This window comes from Schistocerca americana, chromosome 5 (genome assembly GCF_021461395.2).
Source record: "Schistocerca americana isolate TAMUIC-IGC-003095 chromosome 5, iqSchAmer2.1, whole genome shotgun sequence".
In the NCBI taxonomy this organism is placed as follows: domain Eukaryota; kingdom Metazoa; phylum Arthropoda; class Insecta; order Orthoptera; family Acrididae; genus Schistocerca; species Schistocerca americana.
Window position 1 is genome coordinate 317,052,408 of NC_060123.1, and position 21,177 is coordinate 317,073,584.

General features: G+C 40.6%; 1 protein-coding gene across 1 annotated transcript in view; it reads right to left on the minus strand.

Moving 5' to 3' along the window:
* The window catches only part of LOC124616680, a 40,524-nt gene that overhangs the window by 13,070 nt on the left and 6,277 nt on the right, over positions 1-21,177 (minus strand). Inside the window, exons 2-3 of the mRNA XM_047145010.1 lie at positions 15,369-15,712; positions 5,439-5,506 (exon numbers count right to left, since the gene is read on the minus strand). Coding sequence (XP_047000966.1) covers positions 5,439-5,506; positions 15,369-15,689 — 389 coding nt within the window. The 5' untranslated portion in view covers positions 15,690-15,712. The remainder of the gene's footprint in view (positions 1-5,438; positions 5,507-15,368; positions 15,713-21,177) is intronic.

Sequence of the window (21,177 nt, forward strand, 5' to 3'; positions counted from 1 at the left end):
ATCGGACGAACAAGCGTTTTGTAAGCTACTTCTTTCGTCGATGAGTCACATTTTCTTAGAATTCTTCCTATGAATCTCAACCTGGCGCCTGCTTTTCCCACTATTTGTTTTATGTGATCATTCCACTTCAGATCGCTCCGGATAGTAACTCCTAAGTATTTTACGGTCGTTACCGCTTCCAATGATTTACCACCTATGGCATAATCGTACTGGAATGGATTTCTGCCCCTATGTATGCGCATTATATTACATTTATCTACGTTTAGGGAAAGCTGCCAGCTGTCGCACCATGCATTAATCCTCTGCAGGTCCTCCTGGAGTACGTACGAGTCTTCTGATGTTGCTACTTTCTTGTAGACAACCGTGTCATCTGCAAATAGCCTCACGGAGCTACCGATGTTGTCAACTAAGTCATTTATGTATATTGTAAACAATAAAGGTCCTATCACGCTTCCCTGCGGTACTCCCGAAATTACCTCTACATCTGCAGATTTTGAACCGTTAAGAATGACATGTTGTGTTCTTTCTTCTAGGAAATCCTGAATCCAATCACAAACCTGGTCCGATATTCCGTAAGCTCGTATTTTTTTCACTAAACGTAAGTGCGGAACCATATCAAATGCCTTCCTGAAGTCCAGGAATACGGCATCAATCTGCTCGCCAGTGTCTACGGCACTGTGAATTTCTTGGGCAAATAGGGCGAGCTGAGTTTCACATGATCTCTGTTTGCGGAATCCATGTTGGTTATGATGAAGGAGATTTGTATTATCTAAGAACGTCATAATACGAGAACACAAAACATGTTCCATTATTCTACAACAGATTGACGTAAGCGAAATAGGCCTATAATTATTCGCATCTGATTTATGACCCTTCTTGAAAATGGGAACGACCTGCGCTTTCTTCCAGTCGCTAGGTACTTTACGTTTTTCCAGCGATCTACGATAAATTGCTGATAGAAAGGGGGCAAGTTCTTTAGCATAATCACTGTAGAATCTTAACCCTTAAATGCATGATTTTTTATTTCAAGCTGTAAAAATTACCACGTTTGGTTTATAGTGCCTACATTACGAAAAAATATTGAAAAATTTTTTAAATTAAGTTAACAAAGCGATATTCTTGACAATCGCTACAAACACAAAAACAGACATAATTTCAAATCTGTCGTAAAGACACTCGAATTAACTGCCTCACCATATCTACTTACGTTTTCAAAATAAAAATGTAATTTTCAAACCCACAAATCAGTGCACAAACACCAAAAAAAGTCTCTACTTTCCGCCAAAACACACGCGCTGCACTACATCCACACAGCTGATTGTCGAACTGGTTCAGTTCATCCTGCCATATACGATCGGTATGGAGAACTACTAGCAGCTACAGTAGAGTGTATACATTTAACTACATAACGAATTTGTTACAAAATGTTGCTCAGTGTAGGATACATCGGAGAATTGAAGTCTGCAGCTGATCAGCTACACTATGCATTAAAGGGTTAAGGGTATCTCGTCTGGTCCGGATGTTTTTCCGCTACTAAGTGATAGCAGTTGTTTTTCAATTCCGATATCGTTTATTTCAATATTTTCCATTTTGGCGTCCGTGCGACGGCTGAAGTCAGGGACCGTGTTACGATTTTCCGCAGTGAAACAGTTTCGGAACACTGAATTCAGTATTTCTGCCTTTCTTCGGTCGTCCTCTGTTTCAGTGCCATCGTGGTCAACGAGTGACTGAATAGGGGATTTAGATCCGCTTACCGATTTTACATATGACCAAAACTTTTTAGGGTTCTTGTTTAGATTGTTTGCCAATGTTTTATGTTCGAATTCGTTGAATGCTTCTCTCATTGCTCTCTTTACGCTCTTTTTCGCTTCGTTCAGCTTTTCCTTATCAGCTATGATTCGACTACTCTTAAACCTATGATGAAGCTTTCTTTGTTTCCGTAGTACCTTTCGTACATGATTGTTATACCACGGTGGATCTTTCCCCTCGCTTTGGACCTTTGTCGGTACGAACTTATCTAAGGCGTACTGGACGATGTTTCTGAATTTTTTCCATTTTTGTTCCACATCCTCTTCCTCAGAAATGAACGTTTGATGGTGGTCACTCAGATATTCTGCGATTTGTGCCCTATCACTCTTGTTAAGCAAATATATTTTCCTTCCTTTCTTGGCATTTCTTATTACACTTGTAGTCATTGATGCAACCACTGACTTATGATCACTGATACCCTCTTCTACATTCACGGAGTCGAAAAGTTCCGGTCTATTTGTTGCTATGAGGTCTAAAACGTTAGCTTCACGAGTTGGTTCTCTAACTATCTGCTCGAAGTAATTCTCGGACAAGGCAGTCAGGATAATGTCACAAGAGTCTCTGTCCCTGGCTCCAGTTCTGATTGTGTGACTATCCCATTCTATACCTGGTAGATTGAAGTCTCCCCCTATTACAATAGTATGATCACGAAACTTCTTCACGACGTTCTGCAGGTTCTCTCTGAGGCGCTCAACTACTACGGTTGCTGATGCAGGTGGTCTATAGAAGCATCCGACTATCATATCTGACCCACCTTTGATACTTAACTTAACCCAGATTATTTCACATTCGCATTCGCTAATAACTTCACTGGATATTATTGAATTCTTTACTGCTATAAATACTCCTCCACCATTGGCGTTTATCCTATCCTTGCGGTATATATTCCATTCTGTGTCTAGGATTTCGTTACTGTTCACTTCCGGTTTTAACCAACTTTCCGTTCCTAATACTATATGCACACTATTTCCTTCAATAAGAGATACTAATTCAGGAACCTTGTCCTGGATACTCCTGCAGTTTACCAGTATTACGTTAACTTTTCCTGTTTTTGGTCTCTGAGGACGGACGTTCTTTATCAACGATGATAATGTCCTCTCTGGTAAGCCGTCAGGTATTTTATCGTTTCGCCCAAGGGGGGGTCCCTGTAACCTAAAAAACCCCCGTGTGCACGCCACACGTACTCTGCTACCCTAGTAGCTGCTTCCGGTGTGTAGTGCACGCCTGACCTGTCTAGGGGGGCCCTACAGTTCTCCACCCAATAACGGAGGTCGATGAATTTGCAACCATTATAGTCGCAGAGTCGTCTGAGCCTCTGGTTTAGACCCTCCACACGGCTCCAAACCAGAGGACCGCGATCGACTCTGGGCACTATGCTGCAGATATTAAGCTCAGCTTGCACTCCGCGTGTGATGCTGGTTGTCTTCACCAAATCAGCCAGCCGCCGGAAGGAACCAAGGATGGCCTCAGAACCCAAGCGGCAGGCGTCATTCGTTCCGACATGTGCTACTATCTGCAGCCAGTCACACCCAGTGCGTTCAATAGCTGCCGGAAGGGCCTCCTCCACATTACGGACGAGACCCCCCGGCAAGCACACCGAGTGCACACTGGCATTCTTCCCCGACCTACCCGCTATTTTCCTGAGGGGCTCCATAACCCGCCTAACGTTGGAGCTCCCTATAATTAATAGGCCCACCCTCTGTGACTGTCGGGACCTTGCCGGAGAATCGGCCACTGGCCCAACAGGCGAGGCATCCTGTGGTGGCTCGGAAACGATGTCATCACCACTAGGAAGCACCCCGTACCTGTTGGAAAGGGGTAAGGCAGCCGCCATGCGGCCAGATCCCACCTTCGCCTTTCGGCCAGGCACGTGCGAGCCCACCACTGTCTGCCATTCACCCTGGAGTGATGGCTGACCGGTAAGATGCTCACTGCCGGAAGACGCAGCGACATCAGGGGTTCCATGTGATTCCAAGGCCACCGAAGTAGGCATAGGTCTCACCACAGTTGCCCCAACGCCACTACGAGCCGACGCCTGCGCCTCGAGCTCGATGAGCCTAACAGACAAAGCCTCCACCTGCCCCCGAAGAGTGGCCAATTCTCCTTGCGTCCGCTCACAACAACCACAGTCCCTACACATGACTATGTTTACCCTACTCTATACGGTGACAAATTCCCAAGATAATCTTCTGATGAGCTACTCTGATAATCAAGAAACACTCACTGAAATACGAGACGCGAAAACTACGCTAGGTTTTCCCAGAAAAACTATTTAAAAGCATCTTGTGAACGACTTCCTTCAGGATAATGACATTGCTCAAATAGAGTGGCCAGCATGTTCTCCAGACATGAGCCCTATCGACATGCCTGGGATAGATTGAAAAGCACTGTTCATGGATGACGTGACGCACCAATCACTCTGAGGGATCTATGCCAAATTGCCATTGAGGAGTGGGACAATCTGGACGAACAGTGCCTTGATGAACTTGTGGATAGTATGCCATGACAAATACTGGCATGCATCAATGCAAAAGGGCGTGCTACTGGGTAGTAGAAGTACTGGTGTGCTTAGCAATCTGGACCACCACCCCTGAAGGTCTTGCTGTATGGTGGTACAACATGCAATGTTTGGTTTTCATGAGCAATAGAAAGGGCGGAAATTATGTTTATGTTGATCTCTATTCCATTTTTCTGTACAGGTTTCAGAACTGAGGTGATGCAAAACTTTTTTTGATTTGTGTTTTAAAGCAACATCATCTGGACTGATTCATTTCACCATGAACTACCACCCTCTATTCTTATGAGCTCTTAATTATTTCTAGATACTAGGTTGTTTTATGTAGTGACTGATTACTTAAGGAAGATAGCATTACCACAACAACAGATTGTTACAAATGCTAGGCAAGAAAGGAGCAAAGGAAAGAGAGTGAGATAGTAGAGAAGAAATTATTGTTAGAAAACATGACTGTGTGAAAGATTCAGTCAATTGCATTGACAAAATAAAAGTGTATCCCCTATAAAAGAGTGGATAGCGTATACTAATGATGTGTTATGCAATCTATTTGTGGATATTTAATGCTCTGGTTTGAGAAATGTAAAGGTAGATCATTAGGCAGTGTGTGTCAGATGCACCACTTTAGCAACTTCTTTTTGAGCTGCTTTAACACTTACTATTGACCCACTGCCAATTTAATTTATTTATATATGATGCAATGTTTTCATTCAAAGTGTTGTTATGGTACGAAGTACAGGCAGTGGAGTATTAAATGCAAAAAGCAACTTGCCTCTTTTTCTGGTTAGTTTGTAATGAAAATTGTTGGCTCTCATAATAATAGCTACATAACTATGAAGCATGTAATAGTAGATAAACACTAGCTGTTTAACAAAACTGATTTTTTTTGCCTTCTTGCTAATTCTTTTATATCCATTTTTACTTGTGTAAGTACAAATGGTAGGTAGCAGTTTAGTTGTAGTGAATTGTTAATACAGCATAGAGAAGTACTTTCTGACTGCCACCTTTTTATTAATTTATATTTTGTCTCATTCCATACCCCTCAACATCCTCCTTCACAGTGAGACTTAACAATGATCACTTTTGTCCAATGGAAATTGCGTGTCTTGAAACTAACCTTGGAATTTGTGTAAACACATTTTTCGGCTTTTTCTTCTTCTGAAATGCCATCATCTTCTCAAGTACCTGAAATGCAAGACGAAAGCTACTGACAGCTCCTGCAGGTACAAAGAAGTTATATTTATATAGCCTTGATATTAAAACCATCAATTTTATGTTTCTGCATACTGTACATAACAAATATGAGGTTTCATGAAGATGGATGGATTGATGAGGTCAAAGGGTCCAAACTATGAAATCATCAGTCCCTCAATCCTTCATGTCTCAAGCCAGGAGGAGTCCCAAGAGAGGGAGGACATAAAAGATATATTCTGATGAATCCTGTTGTATCTGAGAATCAAATACACCATGAGATACAAGCAAACAGAAGTGAAAGAGGAGTAAATGGGTGAAGGTAGGAGAGTGCCCCGCCCAGAAAGCAGCTGGAGGCCCCCAGGACATCTTGCGATGGGAGACACACCCTCTGCATCCATTACCACAAGAAAACTAGCAACAAGGAAATATTGATAAAATCTCAGGAAAGAGAACGATGATGACGAGAATGATAACAACATTTTCCCATGATATATGTTATAGTGATGTCAAATAACATAAATAAATCCTTTATTTATTTTTTAAAGTACTCAGATGAATAGAGTTGCTGACAAAGTATCTGACATTAATACAAACATTTAGATTTTCTTATTTCTGTTGAATATTCATTTTCATAATTAAATTATAATAGCTCTATTATTTGTAAAGGTTAATTACTTATAATAAACAAAATTACATATACTTATTATATTGTTACTTGTTGTTTTATTTTGTATTACACACATCTTTCAGTATTAGGAGAAAAAGCTAAAATTTACTTTACAACAACCTATCATTGTAAAAACCAAAGATTTTCAGCTCTAACCACCAATTTACACTTTTACATTGTTCCATCTTGTTTTGTGGGGTAATGTCGAAAGCAGTCGTGACAAAGTATAATGTTACATCTGTCACAAAATGTCAGTGATCTACCTTTGCAACCTTCAAACTGACACCATCTTTGGGAATTACGTGTTGACATAAAGTGGTCCTTTCCATTATACCTCACTTCACGGAACGCTCTTCCAGGTGTTGATAAAGAATGTCTCATTCTGCAATTGGTAGCCATTTTCAGATACTGAACAGTAGGACATCAGTGGAACTCCAATAAATCCAGAGATCTTGCTCCATGTACCATGTGGTATATGATCCAGTTGTTCACAACAGCCATATCGATTATTCTTGCAAAGAGACTCCTGTACCATTTCTTGCCATGTAAAGAAGTGGCATGTTTCCCAACAAGCCTGTCATGATGGTCTGCTCCTTCAATATTTATATTGTAATTCTTTATAAACTGTGGCTGTTGAATGTTTGTTTTATGCTTAAGCTATTCTGTTCCACCTACTTGCAGAAGTAAGTGGCTCCACACTATCAAAACTGGTGCCAATACAGATGCATTTATTATCATATTATCATTCCATTTAACAAACAGAACTTCACCACTTGTATCAAAGGCAAAGTCATAAGTGCCAAAAGGCAGTACTTTTTCCAATTGCTTTGTTTCTTCAAGAGAGCACTTTTCAGTTCTATTTTCTTGCACTGTACTTGTTGCCTTAAATGGAATGTGTCGCAGATGCAGCAAGAGATCTCAACTAGTGAAATAGTTGTCGAAATAAATAGTATGAACCTGAGAATTTTCAGTGCACTCCAGCATATTTAACACTACCCTAGGTCCAACACCAAGCTCAGTCTTTTTGTCACTTCCTTGCCAGTGTACAAATCAAAATTGGAGGAGATTAGTGCTCAATGTCCCGTTACAAACGAGGCCATTAGAGATGGAGCACAAGCTCGGATTAGGGAAGGAAAGAGGCTGTGCCCTTTTGAAGGTGCCCTCCCAGTGTTGGCCTTAAGCAATTTAGGGAAATTATGGACAACCTAAATCAGGATGGCCAGATGCAGGTTTGAACCATTGTACTTCCAAATGGGAGTCCAGTGTGCTAACCACTGCACTACCTCACTCAGTACAAATCAAAATTGAAACAGTAACCATTAGCAGTACACAATATTCATAGGTTATAGGCAAATCAACGTGATTTGCCTCAAATGAACTGTTTTAGTGTGTGATACTCATAATGCTTCACAGTCATTTCATCAACACTCAAGTTTTCCGAAAATGTATCAAACTGCTGGAAGAACTTTTTCATCTTTGAAATTAATGGTCTAACCTTGCATTCTCTACCATGTTTGTTGTCTTCAGCTTGATCATTATCATTAAAGTCAATTAAAGATTTTATCTTCTGATATATTGCAACATAGCTTTCTTGATGATTTCCAGTCCTGAGTCATCATCTTAAGACCAATAATATGGTGTTTCTGATGGAAGTCTGTGGTACCCTGACAAAAGTAGTAAGCTTGGGAATACTCTCAGTTCTTCAGTGTCGAAAGAGAAGCCTTGTATGTTTTTAGAACAACTTGCATACTGCACTGATTCTCTGATGATCATACATTATTGAAATTCAAGATATTTTCTCCAACTTCAAGTGGTGTGAGGTCCTTTATTTTGTTTTACATTTCTTCTACAGCTGCATCAGCTGAAATGTCATGTGTAGGAGCTGCAGTATATATTGGCTTCATTTTACTGTAAGTCTGCAGTTGGCTGAAAAGTTCCTTCTGTTTTCTTCAGTTTACTCTATCTTCACTACCCATTACTTTATTACTCACAGTCCCCCCAAAATGAACTTCCACTGATCCAGGAACATCCAGAATATTCTCAGTGCCTGTTTACCATCATTTGCCTCATCTTCATCAGTTAAAGCATCATTATCCGGAGGAACAACAACCACATCAACATTTTCATTGTTTTCATCAATCAGTCCTTCAAAATTATAATTATTTATAATGAGCAACACTTCATTCGTTGTAATGCCTTTGAACACTGCATCATAATTGCTTGCATTTGTTCTATTTTATTATGCTACACTGCATAAAATAAATTTCAACCACCAACACCAGTGCTAGAACCGAATACTATTATCGCATGGCTTTTATTACAGCTGTGTCAGCAGATGATACCATTTCAATACTATTATTGCATGGTTATAATAGAGGGAAACATTCCACGTAGGAAAAATATATCTAAAAACAAAGATGATGTGACTTACCAAATGAAAGTGCTGGCTGGTCGACAGACACACAAACGAACACAAACATACACACAAAATTCAAGCCTTCGCAACAAACTGTTGCCTCATCAGGAAAGAGGGAAGGAGAGGGAAAGACGAAAGGATGTGGGTTTTAAGGGAGAGGGTAAGGAGTCATTCCAATCCCGGGAGCGGAAAGACTTACCTTAGGGGGAAAAAAGGACGGGTATACACTCGCACACACACACATATCCATCCACACATATACAGACACAAGCAGACATATTTAAAGACAAAGAGTTTGGGCTGAGATGTCAGTCGAGGCAGAAGTGCAGAGGCAAAGATGTTGTTGAATGACAGGTGAGGTATGAGTGGCGGCAACTTGAAATTAACGGAGATTGAGGCCTGGTGGATAACGGGAAGAGAGGATATATTGAAGAGCAAGTTCCCATCTCTGGAGTTCGGATAGGTTGGTGTTAGTGGGAAGTATCCAGATAACCCGGACGGTGTAACACTGCGCCAAGATGTGCTGGCCGTGCACTAAGGCATGTTTAGCCACAGGGTGATCCTCATTACCAACAAACACTGTCTGCCTGTGTCCATTCATGCGAATGGACAGTTTGTTGCTGGTCATTCCCACATAGAATGCATCACAGTGTAGGCAGGTCAGTTGGTAGATCACGTGGGTTTCCATCAGATTCACCTGGCCCTACTCCAAATCCCATGCCACTTTCCTTGATGTTGACCTCCACCTGTCCAATGGCCAGCTTCACACGTCCGTCCACATCAAACCCACCAACAAGCAACAGTACCTCCATTACGACAGCTGCCACCCATTCCACATCAAACGGTCCCTTCCCTACAGCCTAGGTCTTCGTGGCAAACGAATCTGCTCCAGTCCGGAATCCCTGAAGCATTACACCAACAACCTGACAACAGCTTTCGCATCCCGCAACTACCCTCCCGACCTGGTACAGAAGCAAATAACCAGAGCCACTTCCTCATCCTCTCATACCCAGAACCTCCCACAGAAGAACCACAAAAGTGCCCCACATGTGACAGGATACTTTCCGGGACTGGATCAGATTCTGAATGTGGCTCTCCAGCAGGGATACGACTTCCTCAAATCCTGCCCTGAAATGAGATCCATCCTTCATGAAATCCTTCCCACTCCACCAAGAGTGTCTTTCCGCCGTCCACCTAACCTTCGTAACCTCTTAGTTCATCCCTATGAAATCCCCAAACCACCTTCCCTACCCTCTGGCTCCTACCCTTGTAACCGTCCCCGGTATAAAACCTGTCCCATGCACCCTCCCACCACCACCACCTACTCCAGTCCTGTAACCCGGAAGGTGTACACGATCAAAGGCAGAGCCACATGTGAAAGCACCCACGTGATCTACCAACTGACTTGCCTACACTGTGATGCATTCTATGTGGGAATGACCAGCAACAAACTGTCCATTCGCATGAATGGACACAGGCAGACAGTGTTTGTTGGTAATGAGGATCACCCTGTGGCTAAACATGCCTTAGTGCACGGCCAGCACATCTTGGCGCAGTGTTACACCGTCCGGGTTATCTGGATACTTCCCACTAACACCAACCTATCCGAACTCCAGAGATGGGAACTTGCTCTTCAATATATCCTCTCTTCCCGTTATCCACCAGGCCTCAATCTCCGCTAATTTCAAGTTGCCGCCACTCATACCTCACCTGTCATTCAACAACATCTTTGCCTCTGCACTTCTGCCTCGACTGACATCTCTGCCCAAACTCTTTGTCTTTAAATATGTCTGCTTGTGTCTGTATATGTGTGGATGGATATGTGTGTGTGTGCGAGTGTATACCCGTCCTTTTTTCCCCCTAAGGTAAGTCTTTCCGCTCCCGGGATTGGAATGACTCCTTACCCTCTCCCTTAAAACCCACATCCTTTCGTCTTTCCCTCTCCTTCCCTCTTTCCTGATGAGGCAACAGTTTGTTGCGAAAGCTTGAATTTTGTGTGTATGTTTGTGTTTGTTTGTGTGTCTGTCGACCTGCCAGCACTTTCATTTGGTAAGTCACATCATCTTTGTTTTTAGATGTATTATTGCATGGCTTTTATTACAGCTGTGTCAGCAGATGACACCATTTCATCCCAGGTCAAAAAATAGATTGATTGTCTTTACATTTGCTAAACAACAATGTAAGCCCAACCAGACTCAACAGACACTAAGTAGTAATTGATAAACATAGAAAAATATAAAAAGTAATGTGCTGCAATTGTGACCTCATTTTAAAATATAAGAAAAATCCCATTGTTTGTGTGTTCACTAATAGAAAAATTACAATAATTATTATCAATAATGTAAGTTTATAATATAATATTGGAATTAAATATAAGTTACCTTTTTATTAGTAATAAAATGAAAACCAATAGAGTCTAAAAACAGATCACTGGGAGATAATGGGTTAAAAAGGTTGAGAGGGCAGAGCAGGAGCCAGGCCAGACCACTGATCAAAGGCACACATGAGCCCCCTGGGTAGGAGCAGGCAACGGGGCACCCCTCCAATCCCTTAACCCTTTAACTGCTCTGGACGTGTTAACGCATGCCTTTGTACCTGTCCCTGTGTGCTCTGAACATATTTACTCGCGCCACCAGTCCTTCTACCTGGTACTCTGAACGTTTTTATGCGCACCGCCTTAGTGGCACCTGTGTGTTCCTGACCTGGGGAAAGCCATTAGCGCAGTTATCAGGATTAGGCGGCCTCAACGGTGCACACTCGACCCTGCTTGATGGATGCACGGCTGCAGCAGCCAAAGGGCTAAATGGCCGAAAAGGATAATGTGCCCCATGTCATAGAGAAGAGTAGAAACCACTTTCACAGGTGAAACATATCAGCCATTTTGGCATTGTCTGCTAGCATCTTGGGTAACATGTCATCAAGTTTAAGGTGACCAAATTAGGGTAGTCCAATAGGATGTGGGACACTGTCAGAAGGGCTCCACACCACAGTGGGGTAGATGGTCACGTTGGAGGATGTGACTGTGGATCAGCTAAGTGGGGCCAATGCGAAACTGACAAAGAACAGATTTCCTCTGATAAGGAGAGAGGAAGATTACCACATAGGCACGAAGGGAAGACCAGGTTTTTCTCATTGAACCTCCACCTTTTCTGATGTACTAATTGGTTCAGTTCCTTTCTTTATCATCTCAACCTATATTTATCATTTTTCTTCCTGCTTAAGAAAATGTATCTGTAGTTTTGAAAGCCAGAATTTTAGTACATGTTTTCTGAAAAACAAGTTATAATTTCAATGTTGCCTGATGAGTAACAGTATTTTGCTTTACTTGTCATTATTTGCACTACCTGCCAAAAAGACTGTTAGGAAGAGCCTAATGTAATCATAAAACTCACCCTTTTTTAATATTATTTTCTATAATCTTTCTGGGAAAGGCCTCAGAAAACAACAGTATGCCATACACGTGTGAGAGATACAACTGTTCGTCCCAAGTAACATAGTTACGAATTTTGCCGTTTTCCACGGGTCCCTCTACAATTTTGTTTCTATAGCATGTGGTGTACCATTGTATCATTTTATTTTGTTCAGTTTGAGTAAATGAGAATATGTCTTCAAACATGCTGAAATAAGAAAACTGGAAGAAATTTACAAAAGGAGTTATGGGGGTAGTTCTAAACATAGTTAAATGTCTTGTTCAAATTGCCTGCACTTTGAGCTTCAATTCTTCTTGTAAACTACCTTTAACATTGTGATTGAATTATTATTTGTAATTGTCCAATAAAACAAAGTGTAAATCTGGTCAATCATACATTCTCACAGTATTTTTTAACTGAAAACAAATTATCAAGAACCATTTCAATACAGCTCTATATCATGGGAGTCACCAGCACCTAATTGTTGGCCGGGAAGGGCAGGGGAGGGGGGTATGTAATCAATAAATAGGGTATAGATCACAGTGCAGTCTAAACAAGAAATCCCCTTCAACAAGTTGAAAAAATTACGACCTACAACCACTTTTTGGAGCATTCTGGATACCTCGTACCATATTTTGCAATGGCACTTAAAATTCCTAAAGCATGCCAGTTTAAGCCTGGATAAAACCTATTTTGCAATTACCCAGTACAAAAACGTTATGATATTAACATTTAAATTTATCGACAGTATGTGTACGATTATTGTGTATTATGTCCTTAAGAACTGTGGAAAGTATATGAAATTGAATAGTTTTTCAAAATAATTCAGCTCTATTTGAGTTGGAAAAGTAAATAAATAGGCTAATACATACATTTAGTTTATTTTTCAGACACTAAAAATAATTTAGAAACATGAATAGGAAATTTCAGAAACTAGGGATGTAAATGTAAGCAGTTAAAAAGTCAGTAACAGTAATTAAATACGGTATCAGGAGCATAAGCTATAACAATCTTACACAGGTCATCCTATAGTGACCTAAATATGTTTCTTCTGTTATGAAAATTGAGTAAATTGGCTTACATTTTGCAATAAATATTTATGAATCACCATTCCTTTGTCTTAAAAAAGGAACAATATTTATGTAACAAGGAAAACAATCAATCATTGATAAAATTATTTAATTGGATAGATAAAAAATCTACTCACATAGCAGCGGCAGAAGACACGCATAAAAGACTGTTATGATTGGCAAGATTTCGGAGCCAGTGGCTCCTTCTTCAGGCAGAAGGGCTGAATTCTTTCCTTCTCATCTCGTATGGTAAGTCTCCTCTGACCCGCAGTTCTGGGTGACTTTCCCAAAATCTGCCCCTTTTCTTAGATCTCTCCAGTCCTTTTCCTTCACCCTTCTTTCTTCCTTCCCCTTCAACCCTTCTGCCTGAAGAAGGAGCCTTTGGCTCCGAAAGCTTGCCAATCACAACAGTCTTGTATGTGTGTGTTCTGCTGCTGCTGCTGCTTGGTGATTAGATTTTTTATCTGGACAATATTTATGGATGAACTGCCTTGAACACTCTTCATATAAATTCCTCTTGACACATCACTGACTAACTTTATTATTATACCAACACAGGACTGGAACTGATTGTCACATAGTATTTGAATGTTAACCATCCGGCCCCTGGCCTCCCCTCCTACTCACTTACAGCAAAACCACACATATTCATGCTAATCCACCCCACTCCTTCATCACTCAGACACATACCAACACAATTCATTAAAACTGGGAATATTGTCTTTTTAGTTAATAATATAAGTAGCTTTGCTTCACTGGTTTGTTAGTAAACTGTGCAAACCATTAATTCTTACCACAAAGAGATTTTGGTATGTGTAGTTAATTAAGCTTAGATATAGTCATGCAGTGGTGCCATTTTTTGTCAACAAAGACTCAAAAAATTGAAATTGCTTTTCAAAAAATATTGGGGGGAGGGGGGGGGGACATGTCACCCCCACTTGATAATGATTGTTGTGTATGGTAAATAGTGATGTATATTACTATGTAAGTTCAGACAGTAAGTGTACTGCAACCATAACGGGCAGCGGTTTTTTTCATCACTGGGTGGTAGAGGGATCCCCTGACCAGAGGGAGCATCGCAAAAACATGGTAGAACATACATTTACATTGCAGTGTCCAGTTGCATCAAATATGACAGTAAGAAATCCCAACAGGTTTGAATCAGGTGCTGTGATCTGCTTCCTACTCGTGGAAGGAGTAACACCTACCAAAAATTTTTCGGTAATCAGAATCATTCACTGTGAAGGTGCTATGAACAAAACAACTGTGTTCAATTGGTGTAGGGAGTTTAGTCAAGACAGAATAAATGTTCATGACGAACAGAATAGTGGATACCTTCCATTTTGACTGACGAATTGGTGCAAAAAATCAAGGAAACTATTCATGATTGACAGCTGACAGTGAATGAAATTTCTGCGATGTTTCCTCAACTCTACAGAATTAGTTTTTACAAGACACTCACAGAAATGTTAGGATACCAGAAACTGTGCAACATGAGTACCAAAATGCTGACATAGCAGATCAAGAAAAACAAGGTCAGTAGCACCCATAAGTTTCTTCAGCAACTTGAATTGGAAGGTGAGGCTTTTCTGAGCTCTATTGTGATTGATGATGAAATGTGGGTAGATCATTACACATATGAGTCAAAAAGACAGTTTGCACAGAGGCATCACACCAATTCCTCGTGCCAAAAAATTCAAAATCACCATTTCAGGAGAGGAAATCATGGCTCATTGTTTTGAGATAGAAGAGACATCATTTTGATTGAATTTCTGCCTCATAAGGAGACCATCAATGCAAAACAATATTGTGAACACCTAAAAAAACTCAAGGTTTGTTCAAAACAAAAGGGGAATGCCAATGAGAGGAATGTGCTTGTAGGACAACACCTGTCCTCATACAGTCTTAGCCACCAAAGTGCTTCTGGACTCATTTGGTTAGGATGTTTAGAACCACCCATTGTAGCCCACTGATTGGTTCCCTGTGAAGGCGCAGAGGAGTGGAATAAAAATTTTCAACTGATGAGCAGGTTTAGAAAGAGGTTCTTAAGTGAGGGAAGGAGTTGGCAGGTGAGATCTTTGAGGGCATAAAGAAGTGTATGCCATGGTTGACCACATGCATTGAATGGGTTGGCAATTATGTGGAAAAAGTGTCATGAACATACTGTAATATTTTCAAATACACTTTTTCTTACTTTCTGAACAAGCCACGTATTGTATGATGATGACAATGATTATGAAGAAAATAAAAACTGAATGTATAAGCTTTCACTGAAGTGTATTTTTCTTACCTCTTTGTAGAAGTGTACTTCATTTCTGTAGAATTGTGCCAATCCAAATGGTTGTTTATGGCAAATATTAGAAGGTAGAGCTTTAATAACGACTGCTACAGAATGTGCTTCAGAGCCATTATGTGATGTGCCTTGAATTCGTATTCTTCTAATGTCACTTGTATAGCACTCTCCCTTATCATCTAATGCAGACAATGTGTAACCCGTGAGTGCTACATCTGACTGCCCACTCACATCTTTCAATATATCAGTAAGGATGTGTTCTTTGAACATGGCTGAAATTTTCAGTAACTCTGCTTCTGTTCCAGTGACTTCAGACATTGTTTTGTGTTTAACTGCAGCAGCTGTAATTAAAAGCAACTTCATGTTATTTTGAGCCAGCAACATATCTATTACATTCTTTAGGTCTTTTGCAAATATAATGAATGACTGCAAATTACCTCCTTATTTTCAACTAATTATGTTCGTGTACAGTATATTAAAGTTTTTATTTATCTCTTTTACATTCTTTCCCACACATGTACATGTTTCTAGTGTAAAAATACATGAAAGTGGGAGGATCAAAGACTTTTGAAAGAGGGACCTGCAGGCATCTGTTTGTGGTGCACAATACATTGCTCTTAAAGCTCTTTTTTGTGCCAATGAGATGACTGAGCTAGCAGTTGTGCTACCATACTGTAGAATGCTGTAGAACTGGGCTAGATATGCAATTCGAACAGTGTGGAAACTTGTTTTGTGTGCCAGTAAACATAGGCTATAGCGCACTTCCTTCAGTGCCACATTTCCCCCCCCCCCCCCTTATTTGTGTGCCATTTAAAATACTGTTGAAGTCATAAGAATAGAAATTTTGTTTCCAGTGAGGGTGCAATTCCACTGCAGTTTATTGTCACAGAGGAGTTGGAGTCTTCCCCTCAATAAACAGAAGTTTAGAAAAGTTGTTTTGGCTGTATGTATTATTAGCTTATTTCCTTCAAATCTATTTTATTTGGGTTGTAGCTTAACTTACATTTACTTGTAGTTGTTGTGCAGTTTTCCCATAAGAAAGTTGCTTGTGTCACCTACAAAGATGGTATTTATTTGTGATTCAGTGCTTAGATCTAGGTTTTTTTGTGCAGAAGAAAGGTATAGGCACAAAAGTGGATCCCTGAGGGACTCCTCTTTTCATTATTCCTACATCTGGGGCTATCAGTTAGTTCAAGTGTTTGCTTCTGATTTGTTAAGGATGAGGAGAACGGTATTAATGCAATGCTTCTAATGCTGCACTTTTGGTGGTTTCCGTGCATGATTTTATGCTTTAAGATGTGAAAAGCTTCGCTTACGTTAGATCTAAGAAAATACCAGCCACATTTTGTTTTTCGTCCATTGCTTCTAGAGCATTTTGTAAAAACGTACAGATGTCACCAGTCATAGATTTATTTTTCCGAAAACCATATTGGGCATTAGTGAGGATTTTGTTCTTTTCCAGAAATTTTCATTAATCTGTTATTCATGAATCTTTCAGTGATTTTTGCAAAACTTGATAGCAAAGAGACTGGTGTATAGTTTTCTAAATTTGCTTTGGCACCTTTTTATGAATATTGATCAGTTTGGCAATTTTTAAGACAGTCAGGAAAGGTTCCTTATTGAATAGTATGAGTTGATAATATCTGCAAGGGAGTGTTGCAATGTTAATAATACATTCTTTAATGGTGAAGTCTGGAGCACCATCAACTCCTGAGGGCATTTTTTGGAGGGTTTTTAATTGTGTATGTTTCATTTGGTGTCGTTTCATCCAACAGACTGTGTGGAAGCAAAAAATTTACTTTGTTCTGGTGGTTGTTTGGGCTATTGATTATCAGATTTTATTGTACTGTTTGCATAGTACTGCCTGATGAGATTTGCAATCTGTTGGGGGTCAGTAATTCTTGTCACAGTTCACGCCGATATTTTCCTTTTTACTATTTCATTCCTGCTTTATTACTTTCCACATTGCTTTGCTTTTATTTTATAATTCTAATATAAATTTATCATTAGCCATTGTTCGTGTCTGATGTATGACTTGTCCATATATCTCAATCTACAATCTAAGAAAAAGGGGAAGAAAATGTACCATGAAGGAGTTATGCAAATTAGTCACAAATTGGTATTCATACAGGTATTGACCAAACAACTGGCAAGGATAGTAATTAGAGGACATGTCGATACAGGGCACAAAGTCTTCACAAATTTCATTCTGTGTACTTAGTTTGACAGTAACTATGCCTTGCAGACAGAAGCATGAACAATATTCACATATCTCAGAATTTGGGAGAGGATGAGTAGTTGGCCTCAATGAAGTTGGAGTAATCGGTAAATCACTCGATATCAGAATAGCAGCAGTGCCACCATTTGACGATGTTGGCAAAAATGGGTGAACCATGACCTAAGACATCGGCAAGAAGAAAGCAGTCGACCTAGAGACGACAGAATGTGAAGACTGAGAAATTATCAGAGAGGCACTCAGAGCCCTGGATTCATTATTATCATCAATCTGATGTGCAACTGGTGCTTCATTTACCACAAAGATCATTAACTGGTGGCTCACAGAAAGGGGGCTGCATCGTGGTACCCCTTGCACTGACTACCATTGAACTTCTCTGTACACCAAAAAGCCAGTTTGTGGTGCTGTTGGGCAAATTCAGCCTGGAATCTCACTTAATAGAGAAGAACTGTATTCAGTGATGAGTCCTGCTTTGAATTAAGCCCCAGTGACCAGTGAAGAAGTGTCTGGAGTTGGCCCAGATGGTGGCAGGATACTAAGCCGAGTGATGCCTGTTATACGATTCAACAACCAGAATTGATACATAAAATCTATTTACAGTTGGGAATATGGACAACCATCTGCTGTGTAATGGAATGAAAATAATGAAATTTTGTGTCAGACCATGACTCGGACCCAGATTCCCCGCTTATCAATAGGTGTTGCCTTATCATTAGGCTATGCGGGCACGACTCACAGCCTGACCCAAACTTTCGTATGTTATCAACCATGTGTCTACAGCACAGGTGCAGCAATATCATATGTACCTGCCAAGGGCAAGTGACATTTGATTAAAATGTCTCCCTTGTACAGGAATATATGTAATGAGTGCAGGTTGTAGACACATGATTGACAACTTATAGAAGCTTGGGTCTGGCCATGAGTCATGTTTGAATAGCCTAATAGTAAGGTAAACCCTCACAATAATTGGTAAATCCATGTTCAAGTTTCGATCCAGCACAAATTTTCATTGTCACCATTTCATTACGCAGCTGGTGGTTGCCCATATTTTCAACTGCAAATACATTTCATGTATTTCATGAAGGCTGCAGTGCCTGTTCCTTCAGATATGCAGCAAGATAATGCCTCCCTGCACCTAGCAAGAATTTCCACTGCTTGTGTTTGTGCTTGCCGAATTCTACCTCGGCCAGTAAGGTCACTGAATCTCTCCCCAGTTCAGAATGTTTGGAGCATTATGGGCATGACCCTCTAACAGCTCAGGATTTTTGATGATCTACTGTGCTAACTGGACAGAATTTTACACAATATCCCTCAGGAGGACATTCAACAACTCTGCCAATCAGTGCCAAACTGAATAACTGCTTGCATAAGAACCAGGGGTAGGTCAACGCATTATTAACTTGCTCAATTTGTGAAGTTCTTTCTTTTTAATAAATGACCATGTTTTTCTGAAATTGTAATCATTTGTTTGTCTGTATATGTGCATCATATCTACATTCACTATGTGACCAAAAGTATCCGGACACCTAGCTGAAAGCAAGTTACAAGTTCATGGCACCCTCCATCGGTATTAGTGGAATTCAATATAGTGTTGGCCCACCCTTAGCCTTGATGAGAGCTTCCACTCTCGCACGCATACGTTCAATCAGGTGCTGGAAGGTTTCTTGGGGAATGGCAGCCCATTATTCACATAGTGCTGCACTGAGGAGGGGTATCGATTTTGGTCGGTGAGGCCTGGCATGAAGTCGGCATTCCGAAACATCCCAAAGGTGTTCTGTAGGATTCATGTCAGGACTCTGTGCAGGCCAATCCATTACAGGAATGTTATTGTCGTGGGACCACTCCACAACAGGCCTTGCATTATGAACAGCTGCTCGACCATGTCGAAAGATGCAGTCGCCAACCCCAAATTGCTCTTCAACAGTGGGAAGCAAGAAGGTGCTTAAAACGTCAATGTAGGCCTGTGCAGTGATAGTGCCATGCAAAACAACAAGGGGTGCAAGCCCCCTCCATGAAAAACAGGACCACACCTTAACACCACCACCTCTGAATTTTACTGTTGGCACTACACACGCTGGCAGATGGTGTTCACCGGGCATTCGCCATACCCACACCCTGCCATTGAATTGACACATTGTGTGCCATGATTTGTCACTCCACACAACGTTTTTCCACTGTTCAGTCGTCCAATATTTACACTCCTTACACCAAGCGACGTGTTGTTTGGCATTTACCGGCATGATGTGTGGCTTTGAGCAGCTGCTCGACCATGAAATCCAAGTTTTCTCACCTCCCACCTAACTGTCATAGTACTTGCAGTCGATCCTGATGCAGTTTGGAATTCCTGTGTGATGGTCTGGATAGATGTCTGCCTATTACACATTAAGACCCTCTTCAATTGTCAGCAGCCTCTGTAAGCCAACAGACGAGGTCGGCCTGTACACTTTTGTGCTGTACATGTCCCTTCAAGTTTCCACTTCACTATCACATCTGAAACAGTGAACCTAGGGATGTTTAGGAGTGTGGAAGTCTCACCTACAAACATATGACACAAGTGACACCCAATCACCTGACCACGTCTTAAGTCCTTGAGTTCCAAACAGTGCCCCATTCTGATCTATCACAATTTCTAATGACTACTGAAGTCGCTGATATGGAGTAGCTGGCAGCACAATGCACCTAATATGAAAAACTTATGTTTTTGTGGATGTCCAGATGCTTTTGATCACATAGTGTGTATGTGCATCTTGTCTACAGATTTCCATACCATTCGAATAATTCCTTCATGGTGCATCAGTTTTTTAGAGTTTACTTTGTAATATAACTTAAGGAACTTTTTATGTAATTGAGAAAGTCCCTTTTTGTGTTGCTCAATATTTTTATGCCTCTTGTTACCCATATCTTTGCTTTTAGATTTGTGTTTTCACCTCTGTGTCTCAGAATTTCAGCTTATTAACATTACATAATTATAAACTTGGTGAACATCTGATAAACTGTGACCTGCAAACATCAGACATTCTTTTTCTCACTCCCCCCTTCGAATTACTACACAGGGTGTGTAAAATGGATGATGAAAGATGAGGCCATAACTATTTGGAGAAAAGTGCAACATCATCAGATCCACCAAGTTTACAATAAGAGTTTTACATTCGATACAAGTTATATCTTTCTCTCAACAAATCGGAGGTCCATACCATCTACAGTTATATGTAGCACACATGACAATCACTGCTACCACACTGTACTGTGAACATCATGCACAGTGGAGCTCCATGTAGATAATGACAAACATACATCTCTCCATCAAAATTGATGAATAAGAGACATGGCTCTTAAGATAAACTGATCTTCCTCCATTTCTGAAACATTTTATTGCATGCTCTTTGCATTAAGTGAATTGCTGTTGGTAATGGGCTTACAGCAAACATAGTGGGCGTACATTCCATGTAGGTTTCTTTGGTGGATTATAGAGAGTTTTAAGGGAGTGAGTAGGGTATGGGGGTAGGGAGGTGGTGGCAGCAAAGCAAACTGAGGTGTGAAAGGTGGATTGTAGCCAACATCAGAGTGTTA